General features: G+C 46.9%; 1 protein-coding gene across 10 annotated transcripts in view; it reads left to right on the plus strand.

The window, feature by feature from the left end:
- fgf13a (fibroblast growth factor 13a) overlaps positions 1-20772 on the plus strand; it is a 441705-nt gene that overhangs the window by 140774 nt on the left and 280159 nt on the right. For 3 of the 10 annotated variants that reach the window (XM_052021024.1, XM_052021023.1, XM_052021020.1), the window contains exon 3: positions 4053-4108. The exons of 6 other annotated variants lie outside the window; for them this stretch is intronic. In XM_052021024.1, the coding sequence (XP_051876984.1) occupies positions 4090-4108 (19 nt within the window). In that variant the 5' untranslated portion in view covers positions 4053-4089. Of the gene's footprint in view, positions 1-4052; positions 4109-13410; positions 13544-20772 lie in introns of all 10 variants that reach the window. One more of the 10 variants, XM_052021021.1, reaches the window with a different exon arrangement.

A 20772-nucleotide genomic window follows, 5' to 3' on the forward strand; every position in this document is an offset into this window, starting at 1 on the left:
CTAAAATAGTTCAGCAACATCCTATACTTGTAGGAGGATAAATGATTGCACAGAAGGGGACTCTTCATCCTCCTGTCCCTAAACTGACTCTGTGAAGAACCTGGAGACACAGGAGACTGCAGATGCTGGAATCTGGAGCAACAAACAAGGAGCTGGAGGAACTCAGCGGGTCAGGCAGCATCTGTGGAGGGAAATGGACAGTCGACGTTTCGGATCGAGACCCTTCATCTCAACTGGAAGATAGCTGGTATAAAATGGTGGAGGGAAGGGGTGAAACAAGAGGTGGATGCAGGTAAGGAAGGGTGGTTGGTAGATGGAGGAGGAGAGAGTGGAACACACTCCTCCCACTGGGTCCCCTCCCCCACTGCCCTCCCCACCTCCCTCCCTCTATTTTAAGCTCCACCTTCCTTTCCTATCAGATGCCACCATCTGCAGCCCTTTATTGCCTCCACCTCTCACCTCCCAGCCTCTGTCACTATTTCCGCTCTCCCCTCCTCCAGCTAACACCCCTCTTCACCTGGATCCACCTATCGCCTGCTATCTCTTTCTCCACCCCTTCCCTTCACCGCTTAATGTTGGCTCTCTCCCCTCTATCTTTCTGTCCAGATGAAGGGTCTCGACCTGAAACGTTGACCGTCCATTTCCCTCCACAGGTCTGTTGAGTTCCTTCAGTATCTTGCCTGTTGCTCTGTGAGGAAGCTCTCTGATATTCCCACCCACTGCTCCATCCCCACATTAATCACCAGTTCTTCCTTTTCCAATGTTTGTCCAAATCCTGTGGATCTGCTTCCACTGCCCTATCAGGCAGTGCATTCACCGTGTGAAACATCTTCCCTGTCACTCCACTGCTTCTTTTAACATTTTGCTAAAATCCATGTCCTCCGCTCACCAACAGTCCCATGTGATGTCGAAGACATTTCACCTTCTCTGCTGTAAGACCCATGCTTCTCCATTCACCTCACACAACCAAAGTCCCTTGTTGTGGTCATTCCATTAATTGCCAAGTATTTTCAGGCCTAAATCACCAATATTTTCCAATGAAAAGTTGCATTAATTTTTAAAAGAGCTGCCGTGTTTGTAATGATTATGATTTTGAAGATGGAAAGATTTCAGTAATTGAGATGTAACAACACTGGGATTGAGTGCAGCACGTAAACAGCCCTTTGGTATTCTGCGCACATGTTAGGATTGCCGATTCAATGAATCACGCTCATATGTCAAGCCTGTCTCTGCCTATTCTTTGACATTCTCATTGATGATAAACTAAACTGCCTGTCAATCTTCTTCAAAAGATTCATGCGAATCATGGAGTAACTGACAGCTACACACTCTCTCTCAGCTAGCTGATGGCTTGACTGATTGTCAATGTTGGAAATTACACTTTATCTCATTAATTTACTTAATTGTACGTATACTCACTGGGGTTAAGAAGAATGATAAGTGATCTCGATGAAACAAATAAGACTCTGAGAAGGATTGACTAGACGGATGCTGGAAGGCTGTTTATTGAATCATCATGTCTGTGAAGCAGTGAATGCAGGACAATTCAGTGACTAAGGCAAACGCCACATGTACCCCTGCATTTGGAGGGTTCCCCTACATCTCACTTCAGGAGGGGTGTACCTTTCTTGCCAAATGTTTTATCCAGTAATGCAAACTTCTGAACTGTGGAAGCTTTGTAAGGATGTGTGCAAAGTTTCTAGAACTGGGACCATGGTCTCATGAGAAAGGATCGACCATTTAGGACTGAGATGAAGAGGATTTTGTTATTCACAAAAATATTTTGAGCTCCCTGCCCCACACGTTGGGATCGTCTGTCACTGAGTATGTTCAAGGCCAATGGAGTTTTGGCCAGTAAAGGATGTGTAGAAGATGGGCACTGAGTGTGAAGCAGGGACACTCAGATGTGAGATGGTGTGCAGCAACATCAGGTTGTCCCTGCTCTGGAGAGGCTCCGATATTTGACCACATGCACAGCCCTGTGACTCAGAGACCCTTCCTCCCTGATCTCCAGGCGTTGTGGAGGTTTTGATCGGTGAGCTGGGGGAACTGGCAGAGTGGGACATGGAGTTCACGTTTCAGGTCCAGGACAGGTGAAGGTGGGACCTGAACCATTAACTCTGTTTCTCCCTCCACAGATCCTTTCTGACCTGCTGAGTGCTTCCAGCATTTCTGTTTTGATTATACCCTCAATTTACCTCTCTTTCATGGTGGCAAATTGTAGAGGCAAGACTCCCATTTTGCAGATATTCAAAACATTGGAACTGAAGCAAATGTGGTGGAGTTGGGGAGAGGTGAGGGGTTGCAGAGGTGACCACAGAGGGATTCCAGCAGAGGAGCTCTGGGACTGGGGTCTGATGGAGGCTTGTTGGAAACAGAGACCATTCGACTCATCTGGTCCACGCTAGCTCACAGTCCCAACACCCATTACTGCATCCCTCAACTTATTCCCTCTCTCACGTCCAACAACTCCTCTTTGACTCTATTGGCACTTACCTACACTGGGGGTAATTTACAGCAGTCAATTAATGTACCTGCATGCCTTTGGGATATGGGAAACGCATGTTTACACTTCCTGCTGCCTCAGTAAAACAGCCAGCATAATCAAAGACCCCACCCACCCCGGACATTCTCTCTTCTCCCCCTTCCTATCAGGCAGAAGATACAAAAGCCTGAAAGCATGTACCACCAGGCTCAAGGACAGCTTCTATCCTGCTGTTATAAGACTATTGAATGGACTTCTTGGACGATAAAGATGAAATCTTGATCTCTCAGTCTACCTCATTGTGGCCCTTGCACCTTATTGTGGCCTCTGTGATAATGCCCGCATCCCACAGGTGAACACAAATAGTTTAAACTCATTCTTACGATGTGGATGTCTCTGATGACGCTGGCATTCTGTGCCCTCCCAAGTGCCTGAACTGTGAGACTAGGTCAGCCACTTCAGAGGACAGCAGAGCATCAGTCTCGATGATGTGGGACTGGAGTTGCATGAAGACTCAAACCAGGCCAGAAGATTAGTGAAGCAGCTGGATACTCTGATAACCTCATGGTCACTTTTACCTAGAACATAGAACAGGCCCTTCGGCCCACAGTGTTTTGCCAAACTAATTAAACTAGCAATAAAACACCTAACTAAACTAATCCCTTCTGCTTACACAAGGTCCACATCCCTCCATTCCCTGCACATTCATGTGCCTAACTAAGAGCCTCTTAAACACCTCTATTGTACCTCCTCCACCCCCACCCCTGGCAGCACATTCCAGGCACCCACCGTTCCCTGTGTAAATAACTTACCCCACACATCTCCTTTGAACTTTCCCCCTCTCACCTCAAGTGCATGCCCTCTGGTATTAGACATTTCAACCCTGGGAAAAAGATACCAGCTGTCTACTCTATCTGTGCCTCTCATAATCTTATAAACCTCTGTCAGGTCTCCCCTCAGCCTCCACCGCTCCAGAGAAAACAACCCAAGTTTGTCCAACCTCTCCTTAAAGCACATGCCCTCTAATCCAGGCAGCATCCTGGTGAACCTCTTCTGCACCTTCTCCAAAGCCTCCACATCCTTCCTGTAATGGGGTGACCAGAATTGAATGCAATACCCCAGATGTGGCCTAACCAGTGTTTTATAAAGATTTACCAGATTTTTTACTTCAAGATGTTTATTAACCAGTTTGGGATTTTCAGACTGTCTTGGTTGGATTTGAGTTCACAATCTCTTGAGCTTTGGTCTGTAACATTGTATGAGCAAATTAGGAAGAGGTTTGTGTATCCAACTGTATTAACAGTCAAGCCCCCAAGGCCAAGTTGAGCGGCTTGTTGGCCAGTCTTGACCAGGTAGTTAGGGAGAACTGCTTCTCTGTTTGCATCATGCTGGGAGCTTCCTGGCCATCTTTTGCTGGGAGCTTCCTGGCCATTAAGCAGCTTTCACGGAGACAAGTTTCATGATTTATCATTGAGGAGTCAGGACTTGCTGGACTGTTGGACTATCTACATGTGTCACAACATGAGGCCATTGATATCCTTTGACCTTCGCTTTTCACTCTCTCCAGGAAATTCCAAACACCATTTGTACCTGGGACTGATGTCATGGAACTGGCTCCGACATGTAAGCTGCCCTCAGTGTGCCAAGGTTATTTAAATAACATTGTTCATGTCCATATGCTAGAAGTGCCCTAAGCAATCATTGCATAACAAGGAAAAATATTTTCATTGACTAAGATGATTTGCTTATTTTTAAATATAGTTTTATGTTTAGTAACTGTTACCAGGCATATCAATTTACAGGAGAAACAAGAATAGAAAATGCGGGTACATTTTGTCACGGGATGTTTTGCATCTTAATTTACTTGATGGAGGAAAATTGTGAACAGTTTCCTCTTCTGCTTGGAATTTATCGTACAGTTTTATCTCACGAGCCTTGCAGGGTAATGCAATAAGCTGATTTATTTTCTTCCTGTGGACTCAAAGAGTGTCTCAGACTTGCTGTGCATGTTGAATGTTCTGGTTTGCTGTCTTGTGTTCCTGGACAGCGTAGACAGTTGTTGCCATGGAATGAGAAACCAAAGACTTATGCTTCTCACGCACACCAGGATGGGCAATAGAATGGCTGTTAAGGTGCCCACATTGTTCCGTTGATGAAGATGGTCAGCGTGTACATAGCAAGATCCCACAAATAGCAGTGATATGATGATCAGATAATCTATCTTTTGGGCGATTGTGAGATAAATATTGGTCTGAGGACTGGGAAGAATTCCTCTTTCAAATCTTGCAGTCAAAGAGAATCCAAAGCTGGTTTAGCAACTCAACCAAGACTGCCCCAGTAATGGTGCAGTGCTCCACAGTACATTCATCGATGGGATGTAGACGTCTGGGCAATGCTTGCATTCATTGTCAATCCCCAATTACCCTTGAACCAAGAGCCAGTTAGCAGCTGAGCCAACCACCGTACTGGGTCTGGGGCCGGGCTGGGCCACTGCAACAGACTTCCGCATGGTTGAGGATTTGTGTTAAGTCTCTGCAGTCCAACTTCAACCCACAACCTTCTGACACAGAAACAAGAGTGCAGTTCACGAAGCCACAACTGCCCAAGTGAAGGAATCTGAAGCTACCCACTCCATGTCAGTGAGGGAATGCTGCTTGCATTTGGCATTACACTGAGGCTAAGGTCCCTGTTCAGGTACACATCAGGAGGTTGAAACTTACAGACTTTTCACTAATCTATTTCTTTATCTCTAGAATAATTCTCAGCCCTGCCTACCAGCAATTCATTCCTCTGCCATCAAGGTCTGTGATAATCTTTTGCAACCAAACACTGCATTTTAGTGAAATCTTCAGGTAAACCGTTCATTGAACTTGCTGTTCCTGGCACTTTCTCATTTAAATACATTCAGTCTTTCACTCTGATGTGGATCACCTCACTCTGAGCTTTGTATAGTCCACCGGGCATAGCTTCTCCCCCTCCTTTAATGTATTAATGCCATTTTGCAATTTCATTCCCTGCTTATTGGTCACTGTTTCTGTGTCATTGGATGTATGGCTCTGTGTTGTGGCTGAGTCATTAATACAGTGAATGTTTGCAGCTCCAGCTCCAGCTCCACTCATTGAAGAAGTCCACTAGTCACTTAGTTCCAATTTGACTGCATATCCTCTCTGCCTGCTCTCTATCTTCTGCTCTCTAACTAATCTCCTAACCAGTTGAATAATGTGCCTTCAGTTCCACAGGCTTTTAATTTTAGCTACGGTCTCTTATGTGGCAGCTTATTGTATTTTTTTCCAGTGAAGTGTTTTGATGGAGTAGAGGAAGCCATCTCTGCTGGTTTGGAGCCAGTAGCAAAAGGTTATCAATTTGAAATTGGTCCTGGGAGTGAAGTTGGTGGAAATTCCTTCCTGAAAGTGAATGTTTTAAGCAGGGGAACAGTTAAGCAATAGTACTACTTTTCAGAGAGATTTGGATAAGTACTTGGAGCAGAAGAGGGGAGATTCGGTCATGGGACAGGAAGCCATGCTCCCCACATTCCCATCAGCTGCTCCCAGACTTTCTCACTCACATATATTCCAGGAGTAATTTACAGCAACTTGTTCACCCACCAACCTGCGCATCTTTGGGATGTGGGAGGAAATGGGAGCAGCTGGGGACAGCTTACGTGGTTACAGGAAGAACATACAGGTTCCACACAGAGAGTGCCGGAGGTCAGGATTGAACCCAGATCGCTGGCGCGGTGAGGCAGCAGCACTACCCGCTGCACCACTGTGCCACCTGAGGAAAGCTGTGTGGCTCTAATGTTTCAGGGTAATTACATGGGGAGCTGATGGCTCTCGACTCTTCTTCCACCTGACTTCGAGCAAGAGATTTTCATACATTCACCATCTCATAGCACTCTTAAATGGGTGACCTCTTATTTTTCAACAGTGACCCCTGATTTTAGATTCTCCCACAAGAGGAAACATCCTCCTTACATCCCTCATGACCTAAGCAGAGGTTCTCAAATATTAAATGGAACAATTATGAACCAAGTTTGTCTGCCCAGGGTTCTTCACCATCTCTCTATAAACCCAGCAACTTGTTTAATACGTCCAGGAGGAACCAGGAGTCAAACCCCACCCCACCCCACCCCCACCATGACCATACTGCCCTTGGACTTGAACTCCTACTAGCCTTCTCCCGTGGTCCACTCCTACCCCAAAAATGAGCTGGAGATTGGCGGCAGGCAGCCCTGGAGTGAGCTGTCTGGGGAGGGGCAACCTGAGTCAGCAAATCCCCCCAACAGTGAGGCTGAGGACCGAGACCAGTCCCTGGCATTGGCCAGCCCTCTTGGTGTGTGTCTGTGATGTCTACCCAGCACTATTGTATGTCCTGTTCACTGCCTCAGCTAATAACTATGTGCCCCCAGGACAGAAATGGAGCAGTGTGTTCCCTTGAAATTCCTTTCACTGATGCTCAAGTGGGAGAGGCTGATTAACATGGTGGGAGATGATCTTTCACCCAATGGTTGTCCATTACACAACGGTTTTCATGGTGAATGGACATGGGTTTTATCAATGAGTTCTCTGGGGGCCTTGGCCACAGTATTTATCCCTTGATCAACATCACTGGGACAGATTATCTGCTTATTATCAAGTTACTATGTGGGACTTTGCCGAACAAAAATTGCCTGCATTTTTTTCTGTAGTTACTACCCTTCAAAACATCCTTCATTGACTAAAATTTTAGGACGTTCTGTAGGTCATAAAAAGCACCATGGGGATTCTATACTTCTCACACATTGCTCCCTGAGCTGTTTTGTGAGATGAGCTGTGACACTGTGAGAATACAGGGCCATTTCCTTTGAAGAATTGGTCAGGCTGGCTGTTCAGCTCCCCATGTAATTACCCTGAAGCATTCCAAATCCAAATGTGCCCAGAACCTGGTTGTTGATGCTCAGTCTTGCCTGGGGTTATTGTTCCCTTTGTCCTCCGCTTCATGTTACGACGGTTCAGTAAAACTCTGAATTGTCACCAACTGTAGGCCAGCTACATTTTAAAAAGGTTGAGATGATTAATTAATTAGAATGTTAAAACTAAGTCAACATCTCATTAATATAAAGTAATATGACAAATAGGGTGATGCATTTGAATTAATTTGGCCAGTAATGATTAATTATATTCATTGAATTTTACCATTACAGTGAAGTTGGGTGTAATGTTATCAGACTGGTCACCTAGAGGTTGCTCTTACTGATCTGCAGGCATCTTCAAACCCTACCATAGCCCTGAGGAAATTAAATTCAATTAATAAATAAATCTGTGTCAGTAATGAAACCAGTGGGTTACTGTAAGGACACATCTAGTTTACTGAAATTAGAACATGCTGGGAACACTCTGCAAGTCAGGCAGCATCTATCGAAAGAGAAAGAGTTAATATCTCAGGTCTGGGAACATTCATCGGAACACTAATTGTTTTTCTCTCCACAGACGCTGCCTGACCTTCTGGGTGTTTCCAGCATTTCCTGTTTTTATTTTAGATTTGCAGCGTCTGCAGTTTTTCTGATTTTGAGTTTGCCAATATCCTTCAGGGAAGGGAACTCACCTTGTCTGGTGTCCACGTGACTCCAGGGTCACAATAAGTGGTGGACTTACAACTGTGAGTCACTCCACCACTGTGACCACAGCGGAGCAGGAACAGAGCTGGATGGACAATCTCTCATTCACCGAGGCACTGGATTTAGACCTGGAGGCACTCCCAGCCCAATCAACCCTTCAGAGTCCTCACAACGATCTGGGGATTGGGCCCAAAAATTGGGCATGTGTTACCCAGACACAGGCTGATGTAATCGCAGCTTTCTGGCAGTGTCCCAGACCTCCTTGTCCATCCTGAGTACGTCCTGCCCCACAGACTCACCAAATTGTGATTGTGTGTAGTGATATGAAATAACAAGCTCCATTTATAAAGCACCTCAAAAAATTGGACACAGCCTGAAAAAGAAACAAAAGCAGACAACCTGGAGACCGACAGTTTCCACTGAATCTCACTCCCATGCACCTGTCCACAGTCCAGTAAGTTCTTCCTCTTCATTTAATTATCCCTTTCTCTTCCAAAAGTATCAGGGTATTCCTGATCACAGTAACTTGCTGTGGAGAAAGAATTCTTTCTCTGTCCCCTCTCTGTCTTGTGCCAATAGTGATGAAGGTAAGCAGATATACTGTATATACAGACATAGAAAATAACCAAAGACCTTTCAGAGTCCTGTTGATGTTCTTTCCTGAATCAGCACCAGTGAAAACAGGTTGATTGGAGGTTATCATGCTGCCATTTGCGAGACCTTGCTTTGAGTATATTGGCTGCAAAATACTCCTCTATACCAACTGGGCATGATGTGAGATGGATACTGAGGGGTCATGTGGCTCTGTGTAAATGTTATTATCTGACTGGTACAGGTAGGTTTCTGGTCAAAGATGACCCCAGGACATTGATGGTGGGGAACTCAGTGATGCTTATGCCATCGAACACTGCTCCAAAACCCACAACATCTATTGTGAAGAAAACCACTGGTTCCTTTGCTGAGGATTGAAAATGGAATTGAAGGTTGTTCAATCATCAGTGAACATCCCTACTACTGACCTTATCATGGAAGGAAAATCATTAGTTAACCAGCAGGTGACAGCTGGGCCCAGGACTGCCCTGAGGACCTCCTGCAGTGATGTCCTGGTGCTGGGATGACTGACCTCCAACAACCACAACCATCTTCCTTTGTGTGAGGTGTAACTCCAGCCACTGAAGTGTTTTCTTCCCGATGCCTGTTGTCTTTTACTTTACCAGAACTTCTGATTCCGGACTCAGTCAAATGTTGCTTTGATGTCACGGGCAGCCACTCTCAACTGTGCTTATGTGGACCAAGGCTGTGCTGAGGCCCAGATCTGAGTGGTCCTGGAGAAACTCAAGCTGGGCATCAGTGAGCAGGTTGTTGGTGAGTAAATGCTTCAGAGTGCAGTTGATGACAGCTTCCATCATTTTGCTGATTATTGAGTGTAAACAGATTCTGTGGTAATTTAGCTGGATTGGATTTGTCCCTTTTTTTTATTAATGGGACATACCTGGGCAATGTTTTGTATTGTCATGTAGATGCCAGTGTTGTAACAGTGCTGGGAGAGCCTGGTTGGAGGTGCAAGTAGTCTGGAGCACAAGTCTTCAGTACCACAGCTGGGATGTTGATACTTGGTGTTAACTGAAAATTGTAGAATTGCGTTGTTGGGCAAAGTAATAAAGCTTATGGAATCAAGGCGGGTGGATAGAGTTGAGAGACAGATCAGCCGTGATCTAATTGAATAGCGGAACAGACGAAGGACTGAATGGCTAGAGGAAATCTGACTGACGAGGCCAAAGTAATATCAATGTTATATAATGTGGCAACAACTCTGCAAAATACTGATTTAAATTTATATTCAGCTAAGCTTTAGAAATGGCAAAATTTGCTTTGTTCATCACTTTGCCTGAAAGAATTCATTAAAAAATTGATTTGAAGGATCTTGAATCCTCGTTATAACAATTTAAAGAGCATTCTCCAACATAATCCAGTCATGTCATCTCTGCTCTGACATCTCCTGCTCGATTCAGACGTTAATCAAGAGGGACTCTCACTGACTGTGAACAGCCTCACCTGTTTGTTACGGCCGGGGTCCGTGTCTGGACAATACATGTCAGTCGTGACATTCAAAAAAGATTACACTTCACCCATCTGCCACTTTCCATTCACATCAAGACCAGGAGCAGCTTTGTAAATGGAGAATTCTTCCCTTGTCTGACGGACCAGCTTGTGCTCTGAACCTCGCCAGGCTCCTTAACCCTTCCTCTCTCGCAGAGCAGCCTGTGGAAACATTCTTCTTCGGGTAGCTGGAGGAAGTTACCACCGTCAAACCTGTCCCTGTCTGAGCACCACTGTGTCTCACAATAACTCCAGTGCAGAGCAAAGAGCCTTCCTCTGGCAGTAGGCTCGTACCTAGAAAGCATGGCAATGTCAGCGGGCAGTACTGAGGAAGGGTCACACTGTGGGAGGGAGTGTCACACTGTGGGAGGGGTGGTACTGGGGGACATCACACTGTGGGTGGGGCAGTACTGAGGGAGGGTCACACTGTGGGAGGGGTGGTACTGGGGGAGTGTCACACTCTGGGAGGGGCGGTACTGGGGACCATAGCACTGTGGGGGGGGCGGTACTGAGGGAGGGTCACACTGTGGGAGGGGTAGTACTGAGGGAGGGTCACACTGTGGGAGGGGCAGTACTGAGGGGGGGTCACCCTGTGGGAAGAGTGGTACTGAGTGCGCTCTCCCATTGAACTGAAGATGTGATTGTATAAATCCAAAGGTGCAGTTGTGGAGAATGTTGGGCAGTTGGGGGAGTGTGGTTTTCATCTGGAGCGGTGGGCTGGAGCAGTTTTCTTCTTGCAAGGACTGTGTTTTGCCAGGTGTTGGTGTCTGTGTTCCGGGCGCTGTGGGAGGGACGGCGCTGGAGTTTCATCCCACAAACTGTCTGCTTATCTGGAGAAGACTCCCACCTCTCCTTTCTCCGCACTGCTCCTTTACGGGACTAATTACTGGTGTGCCCTGCTGGTTGTGTCGCTGTTTATCGCGCCAGCGGTGTTTTGTGATTACTGACTGCGTTGTGCCTTGTCGTGGTGGCTGTAAAGGCTCTAAGATGGCGGGGCCTCGGTCCTACACGGCAGTTGCAGCTCCTGGAGGCATGGCTCCTGCGAAGTTGTCACCTTTCAGACTGTCGACTTTGTGAAATGCTGTTCGTGGTTCTGTGCCTCCGTCTGTGCCTCTGTCAGTCGGTCTGGGTGGTGGGTTACAGGCCATGTCCGAGACTGTGGGGGGTGGCAAGGCGAGTGTTGTTGCGTTTACCTTGATGTTCGATAGAATTGTGTTCTTCTTGTGGCCTGTGCTGGAAGTTAATTTGTAGTGCGTGTGTAGTATGTAATATGGTCGTACTATTTGTTGATTAACAACTGTGCCTCCGTCAGTCGATCTGGACGGTGGGTTACAGGCTGTGTCCGTGACTGTGGGGGGGACGAGGCGAGTGTTGTTGTGTTGCCTGGATGTTCGGTAGAATTGTGTTCTTTTTGTTGTCTGTAATGGGAGTTGATTTGTAGTTCGTGTGTAATATGTAATAAAAACATACATTTATATAAAAAAAGGGCGGTACTGGGGGGCGTCACACCCTGGGAGGGGTGGTACTGGGGGAGCGTCACACTCTGGGAGGGGTGGTACTGGGTCGGTGGGCCCCTCAGGGGATCGTGTGTGTCGTGGACGGTTCCAATGCGATTTTGATCTGAGGTGTTGTGTGTTGCGGTAGCGGGCATAGTGTAGCGTGTGTGTTTCACGGGTATTAGTTTGCTTAGTTGTTTCTTTCTGTATTAGATGTCCTGTATTTGATATTGGTTGTTTTTTGTAGTGCTTTTAGCGAATAAACATTTTGTAAAACAAAGGGGTGGTACTGGGGGTGCACCCCCCGCATGATTGGAGGGGCAATTTTTCACGTGATGTTAATCTGAGCCTCTGTTTCCCAGTCAGGTGGACGTGTGGGTTTGAGTTGCCTGAATCTGAGATGCAGTTGGATTCTCACTGTTGTTCTCATTAATATTTACCCAACAGTCATGGTTCTGAGCAGAGGTTTCTGAGTACAAGTTGGCAGCTCCTTTCCCTCCATCACTACAGAGACTGCCACTTGGAGTACTACACTGGGTTTAAAATGTTTGGGCTGTGCTTGAGGTCACGGAAGGTCCTGTTACAAGTGCAATCTCTCTCTATAATGTGAATGTTGTTCTAATTAACTAGTCCAGCAAGGCACTCAGATCTGAAATCTTGTAGATTTGTGTAACTTGTGATGGATGGGGAACATCGACTGGGTCATTTGTTCTGAATAAATTGATTCATAAACATGCTTATTTTAAAGCTGAGCTAGTAACCATTTATTTCTTCAATTGTAAACACTCTGCAGGTTCAGACATTTGAATAATTTATCCTGAAATTGGGAGCAGCTTGTTGAGGCGACTGTGAGGGTGTTTGGTTTGCACAAGTACTTCCCGAATGTGAAAATCCAGAGGGGTGTAGGTGGATGACTGAAGTGTGAGGATAGCACTGGAATTCTGCTCATTAAATTCAGAATACACCAGAACACAAAAAAAGGAGCAGGAGTAGGACACTCGGCCCCTCAAACCTGCCCTGTCACTCAATATGATCAGGGCTAATCTACCCAACACCTCAACTCCTCCTCTGTGCCAATTCCCCGTAAACCTCAATCCTGCGACCTTTCAAAAATGTATCTATCTCCACTTTAAATGCTTCTAATGATTCCCCTTCTGGGGTAGAGAACTCCAGAGATTCACCATCCTCTGCCAGAAGAAATTTCTACACAGCTCAGTTATAAACCAAGATACGAGGCTGCACTCCAGCTGCACTTGTCAGACCACAGCTAGAACACTTTGGGCAGTTCTGAGGGAGGGGAGATTGGTCTTGGGAGGAGTGCAACATAGATTCAGCTGAATGGTACCTGGACTCAAATGGTTAAATTAGAGATTATACAAACTCAGATAATATTCCATGGTATTCAGAATGTTCTGATTGAAGCCTGTAAGATAATAACAAATTGGCAGGGTAGAGAAAGAGAAAATATTTCTATAGGTCAGAAACCGGGGCAGGGAATAAAAGTCAGATCCTGGGTTTCAGCAGTGAAATTAGGAAACACTTCTGCACACAGAACATGGGATAGAGTTGGATTTCTCTTCCGTTGATGGCATTCACTGAGGGGTCAGTTGCTGCTTTAAGTCTGAGATTGATAGAATTTTGTTAATTGAGCCTCTTCATGGAATATGGAGTTAGATGACAGCTGAAACATCAGCTCCTGAATCCCAGAAGGAATTCCTTCTCCTTTGTTCCAGATTTTGGGATGTCTGTGCCTGTGAAGTTTTACATGGAAATCCCAAATTTGCTGTCAGTGATCCAGTGCTGATCCACACTCCTGCCGCCTTTATCTCCGTCTGGGAAGTTTATCGGAAATGAACGGAGTACAAGGTATTTATCAACTGAATCAACTAAAAAATACCCAAAAAATCTTTTGTTTTTTTTTACTGAGGTGGAAATGAGCCTTTAATGCCATGGTTAGATATTTTAGATATTTCTTTTTAGATATTTATTTATTAGTCACATGTACTTTGAAACACACAGTGAAATGCATCTTTTTTTGTTACTGAGAATGTGCTGGGAGGGCAGCCCGCAAGTGTCACCACGCTTCTGGCGCCAACATAGCATGCCCACAACTTCCTGACTCGTACGTCTTTGGAATGTGGGAGGAGACCGGAGCACCTGGAGGAAACCCACGCAGTCACAGGGAGAACGTACAAACTCCTTACAGACAGCGGTGGGAATCGAACCCGGGTCACTGGTGCTGTAATAGCGTTACACTAACTGCTACTAGCCATAATTACTGCTTAGCAAACTGCTTGGCCTTAATAACCTAATCTAATGTATGTGAATTATAGCACCTTGACATGAATATTTCAAAATATATACACAGTGGCATGCAAAAGTTTGGGCACCCCTTGTCAAAATTTCTGTTACTGTGAATAGCTAAGCGAGTAAAAGATGACCTGATTTCCAAAAGGCATAAAGTTAAAGATGACACATTTCTTTAATATTTCAAGCAAGATTACTCTTTTATTTCCATCTTTTACAGTTTCAAAATAACAAAAAAGGAAAAGGGCCCGAAGCAAAAGTTTGGCCACCCTGCATGGTCAGTACTTAGTAACACCCCCTTTGGCAAGTATCACAGCTTGTAAACGCTTTCTGTAGCCAGCTATGAGTCTTTCAATTCTTGTTTGGGGGATTTTCGCCCATTCTTCCTTGCAAAAGGCTTCTAGTTCTGTGAGATTCTTGGGCCGTTTTGCGTGCACTGCTCTTTTGATGTCTATCCACAGATTTTTGATGATGTTTAGGTCAGGCGACTGTGAGGGCCATGGCAAAACCTTCAGCTTGTGCCTCTTGAGGTAGTCCATTGTGGATTTTGAGGTGTGTTTAGGATAGTTATCCTGTTGTAGAAGCCATCCTCTTTTCATCTTCAGCTTTTTTACAGATGATGCGATGTTTGCTTCCAGAATTTGCTGGTATTTAATTGAATTCATTCTTCCCTCTACCAGTGAAATGTTCCCCGTGCCACTGGCTGCAACACAAGCCCAAAACATGATTGATCCACCCCCGTGCTTAACAGTTGGAGAGGTGTTCTTTTCATGAAATTCTGCACCCTTTTTTCTCCAAACATACCTTTGCTCATTGCGGCCAAAAAGTTCTATTTTAACTCCATCAGTCCACAGGACTTGTTTCCAAAATGCATCAGGCTTATTTAGATGTTCCTTTGCAAACTTCTGACACTGAATTTTGTGGTGAGGTCGCAGGAAAGTTTGGGCCAAACTTTTGCTTCGGCCCCTTTTCCTTTTTTGTTATTTTGAAACTGTAAAAGATGGAAATAAAAATGTTATCTTGCTTAAAATATTAAAGAAATGTGCCATCTTTAACTTTATGCCTTTTGGAAATCAGGTCATCTCTTACTCACGTAGCTATTCACTGTAACAGAAATTTTGACCAGGGGTGCCCACACTTTTGCATGCCACTCTACATTTTAAAATACAATGCTTCTCCTGTAGTCTCTCTGCATGCTGCAATATTTACTCCACTGTGCAATGTTTAAAAATTAATTAAAATTGGTACTTTTTCATTCCTGGTTTGGTGGCTGTGAGAATTCATTAAAGCGACTGGCTTCTCAATCACTGCCGACATTTCTGCTGCTGGGCTCCAGAGATGCCTTTGAACTGAAGCCAAGCAGTGGCCAGTATCGGAGCAGGAGGAGCAGTCGCCACAGAGACTGCTGGGTATTTGTGGGTGGCTTTCTTCCAGGCCACTGCTGAGATCCATCACTGTTGCTGCCCACAGACGGATGAAGGTTTGAGTGGTAAATGGAGAATTTCCAGGGACATCGGAATTGGGATGAAGGAGGCGGGGGGTAGGGTGGGACAGGAGGCTTGAAGCCAGTACTCAGCAGAGGTTTCACCCCTCAGAGGCTTTGGTAGTTCTGTTGCCCTCAGCTTGCATGGCGGAGCAGATCCCAAGAGAAAGGGGCCCTTCAGTGATTGGGCACGCTACTCCTGCCAGCAGTGTCATTCCAGCCTGAGCCACTGAAAGGTTTTCCACTTTGCCCTTGAATCTGTGGGTTTCACACCAAGGGAAGCCCTTTGGCCCATTGAAATTTTCAATGGATCAATCATGTGTTGCTTCAGGAAGGCTAGTAGTGTCACCCTGGCCATTGCCTTCTCTCTTCCACCTTCTGGGAGAAGATACAGGAGCTTGAAAGCCCGGGCACCCAGACTCAGGAACAGCTTCTTCCCCACTGCTGTCAGGCTCCTGAACCAGTCACCTCTCTCACATCCCCTTCCCAGTGGGGCTGCCATGGTCTCAGACTCCTAACTCTCCTTCTCTCAGTTATTCCGTTATTGTCACTTTAGCCTTTTTGCACTACCTCAGACGGCGCTACAATCTCTGCACCGTTCTGTTGTTCTGTGCTCGTCGCTGTATTTCTTGTTGTATTTATTATTACCTGTACACTGTTTACTCTGTGAGCTTCACATGAGCAAGGAATTTCATTGCACCCTGGTGTAATGAAAAAACACTAATCCAATCTAATCTAATACCAATCCATTCCCTCATCCCTTCCCCTAACTTAGGTCATTAACCAAAACAGAATCAGAACACGAGAAACCAGCTGTCTCCTCTCGCTGGAGGAATGCTGGAGCAGGAGAAGGCCATTCAGCCCTGCTAGCCATTTCCTTGCCTTTGCCTGACATTGCTCAAACCCCTTACCTAACGTAGATCTCAGTCCTGAAGACTCCCAGTATACAGGACCTGAGAGGGACTGAACTCGAGGCTGCTATCATTGGACGGGGACCTCGGGCAATGAAAGTGTTGAAGCAGGCATTGGGGACAAGGAGGTGAATGTTCTTAGGGCAACAGGTGACCTTCAGCGCAAGATAAAGGTTGAAGGTGATACAAACACTTCTCTGGGCCAACTGCGAGGATATGAAACCACAGGTGGGTGTGTTGTCTTGTGAGGGAAGGTCAGGCAGGCTGAGCCTCTATCCACTCAAGTTTAGGAGAGTGAGAGGGAACTTGGTTGAAACGTAGAAAGTCATGAGGAGACACAAGGGTCTGCAGGTGCTGGAATCTGGAGCAAAAAGCAATCTGCTGGAGGTCAGGCGGCATTAGTGGACAGAAATGACAGTTGATGATTTGGGTTTTGGGTCGATGACGAGTCCTGATAGGGTGGATAGGGGGAATGTTTCCTCTTGTGAAAGATTCTAGAAATAGGGTTTTTTTAAATGAGGCATTGCCAATTAAGGTGGTATCCATCACTATGGACCCTCACGATCCGGGACATGCCCTCTTCACGTTACTACCATCGGGGAGGAGGTACAGGAGCCTTAAGACCCACACTCAATGATTCAGCAACAGCTTCTTCCCCTCCGCCATCAGATTTCTGAACGGTCCATGAACCCATGAACACTGCCTCGTTATTCCTTTCCTTGCACTATTTATTTATTTTGTAATTTATAGTAATGTTATGTCTTTGCACTGCTGCAAAACAATACATTTCACAACATACAAGTCAGTGATAATAAACCTGATTCTGATTCTTAAGACAGAAACGAGGTGAAATATTTTCTCTCAGATGGGTGTGAATCTTTGGATCACTCTTCCTCAAAGCAGGGTCAGAGCATAGTTGCTGAATGTCTTTAAGGCAGAGGTAGATAGATACTTGATCAGCAAGGGGGTGGAAGATTACCCAGGTAGACAGGAATGTGGAATTCAGGTTAGTATTGGAATTGTTTATTATTGTCACACGTACCAAGATACAGTGAAAAACTTGTCTTGCACACCGTCCCACTGCCGTCTGGCAAGCGGTACCGGAGCATCCGGGCCAGAACTACTAGATTGTACAACAGTTTTTTGAACCCCAGGCTGTCAGGCTCCTGATTACCCTGGAGGCAGTCTCAGACAAATGCCGCATCAAAAGTCCTGGTCTGCACAATGGCTGCTGCTGAACATGTTTATACACTTAGTGCAACACACTGAGTTCTGCATTTCTTTGTCCAATTCGGTTTTGTACTAACCCTGCACTATTTTTGCATTCTGTATATACCATTTTTGCACTAGTTGTGTTTGCACAATTTTTCTGTCTGTGTTTATTGTATGTCCTCTGTTCTATGTATGTCCTCTGTCGTGTGAGTCTGGGGAAAACGACATTTCGATCCTCCAGGTGTTTTTACGGCATTTGGGTGAATGACACTAAAGTAACTTGAACTTGATACAGATCAACTCATTACACAGTGCACTGAAGTAGTACAAGGTAAAACAATAACAGAATACAGAGTAAAGTGTCACAGCTACAGGGAAGTGCAGTGCAGGTAGACAATAAGGTGGTCCAGTTCAGATCAGCCATGTGGGAGAGCAGGTTTGGGGGATGAAGAAAACTACTCCTGCTCCTAATTCATGTGTCCCAATGTAAGTTCCGCTTCAGTCCGGCAGCGACAGGGCAGCTGTATATCATGTCCACAGAATCATTAATTAGTAGCAACAAAGATAAAGGAAGACTTGGTGCCAAGGAAAGGAAGAGGATGCATCAGTCGGGCAGTGTTGTGTGGCGTTGACCTCCACCACTGAAGCAACGTGAAGAAGACAGAAATAGGTGCGAAGAAATCATCAGCTGATCCTAACGGGATTTAAGTGCAGTCAGTTTGATCTGTCAACATTCGATGAATTGTGTTCCACGTTCCCATCCTATTATAGACTCAGCTTTTGCCCTCTCCTTTGCCGCCCTCACCACTTGCTGAATCCTTGCCACATTCTCTGAGGGTCCACCAGCCCCTCCTGCTCTAAAGCAGGATCATTAATGAGGAGTGGGAAGGATTCTGCTTCTAGAACATAGAACAATTACAGCACAATTCAGGCCCTTCGGCCCACAAAGCTGTGCTGAACATGTCCCTACCCTAGAAATTACTAGGCTTACCCATAGCCCATATACAGCTCCATACACCTATCTAACAGTCTCTTGAAAGACCCTATCGTATCAGCCTGCACCACCGTTTCCGGCAGCCCATTCCACGCACTCACCACTCTCTGAGTAAAAAACTTACCCCTGACACCTCCTCTATATCTACTCCCCAGCACCTTAAACCTATGTCCTCTTGTGGCCACCAATTCAGCCCTGGGGAAAAGCCTCTGACTATCTACCCGATTATTACCTCTCATCATCTTATATACCTCAATCAGGTCCCCCCTCATCCTCCGTCTCTCCAAGGAGAAAAGGCCGAGTTCCCTCAACCTGCTTTCATAAGGCATGCTCCGCATTCCAGGCAGCATCCTTGTAAATCTCCTCTGGCTTCCACATCTTTCCTGTAGTGAGGTGACCAGAACTGAGCACAATACTCCAAGTGGGGTCTGACCAGGGACCTATATAGCTGCAACAATACATCACGGCTCCTAAATTCGATTCCCCGATTGATGAAGGACAATACACCATATGCCTTCTTAACCACAGAGTCAACCTGCGCAGCCGCTTTGAGCGTCCCATGGACTCGGACCCCAAGATCCCTCTGATCCTCCACACTGCCAAGAGTCCTGCCATTAAGACTATATTCCGCCAACATATTTGACCTACCAGAATGAACCACTTCACACTTATCTGGGTTGAACTGCATCTGCCACTTCTCAGCCCAACTCTGCATCCTATCTATGTCCCTCTGTAACCTCTGACAGCCCTCCAAACTATCCACAACATCCCCAACCTTCATGTCATCCGCAAACTTACTAACCCACCCCTACACCTCCTCATCCAGGTCGTTTATAAAAATCACAAATAGTAAGGTTCTCTGTGCTCATGGGTGGAATCTCCACACTCCTCCCGATCACAAGATCACAAGACAAGGGAGCAGAAGTAAGTCATTCAGCCCATCGAGTCTGCTCCATGAGCTAAAGGAAAAGAAAAAGAAAAAAGAAAAGGAAAAAAAGAAAATAAAAGATCACCTGTCCATAAGCAAAAAATACTGTGTCAAAGAATATTTCTGAGCAGGCCAAGTCTGTGCCAAGTGTGTGGCAGTGGGCAGTGGGGTCCCACAGGGTTGTGTTCCAAGGCAGATTCTGCTCACTGTGTAAGGCAGGGATTTGGACCACGGCCTGGAGGAGCAGAGCCCAACGCTGCCGCTGATTGGAGGTGCAGGCAGCCGTTCCGAGGGACCCAGGGAAGGTGAAAGGCAACGTGGAGAGGGTGGTGGACGGGAGCCAGGTACTGACAGATGGAGCAGTCAGTAATGTGAGGCGGCTTAGGTAATATCCACCATCCGATGACTGGGAGGTGGGAGGGGTGAAGGGAGGCTGGGTAATGTGATGGGGAGGGGAGGGGTGGGGATATGGGGGAGGGGAGGGGTGACATGGGGTGGGGAGGGGAGGGGTGATGGGGAGGGGGATGTGGGGGAGGGGAGGGGAGGGGGGATGTGTAGAAGGGGAGGGTGATGTGGGGCAGGGGAGGGGTTTGGGGGAGGGGAGGGGATGTGGGGGAGGGGGGTGATGTGGGTGAGGGGAGGGGGTGACATGATGGGGAGGGTGATGTGGGGGAGGGGAGGGGGATGTGGGGGAGGGAAGGAGAGGGGTGATGTGGGGGAGGGGAGGGGTGATGGGGAGGGGGATGTGGGGAAGGGGAGGGGTGTGGGGGAGGGGAGGGGAGGGGTGATGGGGAGGGGGATGTGGGGAAGGGGAGGGGTGTGGGGGAGGGGAGGGGAGGGGTGATGGGGAGGGGGATGTGGGGAAGGGGAGGGGGGAGGGGTGTGGGGGAGGGGAGGGGAGGGGTGATGTGGGGGAGGGGAGGGGTGATGTGGGGGAGGGGAGGGTGATGTGGGGGGGGCGGGTGATGTGGGGAAGGGGAGGGATGTGGGGGAGGGGAGGGGGATGTGGGGGAGGGGGCTGATGTGGGTGAGGGGAGGGGGTGACGTGATGGGGAGGGGGATGTGGGCGAGGGGAGGGATGTGGGGGAGGGAAGGAGAGGGGTGATGTGGGGGAGGGGAGGGGAGGATGATGTAGCGGGAGGGGAGGGTGATGTGGGGGAGGGGAGGGTGATGTGGGGCAGGGGAGGGGTGTGGGGGAGGGGAGGGGGATGTGGGGGAGGGGGCTGATGTGGGTGAGGGGAGGGGGTGACGTGATGGGGA

Source organism: Pristis pectinata, chromosome 8, assembly GCF_009764475.1.
Source record: "Pristis pectinata isolate sPriPec2 chromosome 8, sPriPec2.1.pri, whole genome shotgun sequence".
In the NCBI taxonomy this organism is placed as follows: Eukaryota; Metazoa; Chordata; class Chondrichthyes; order Rhinopristiformes; family Pristidae; genus Pristis; species Pristis pectinata.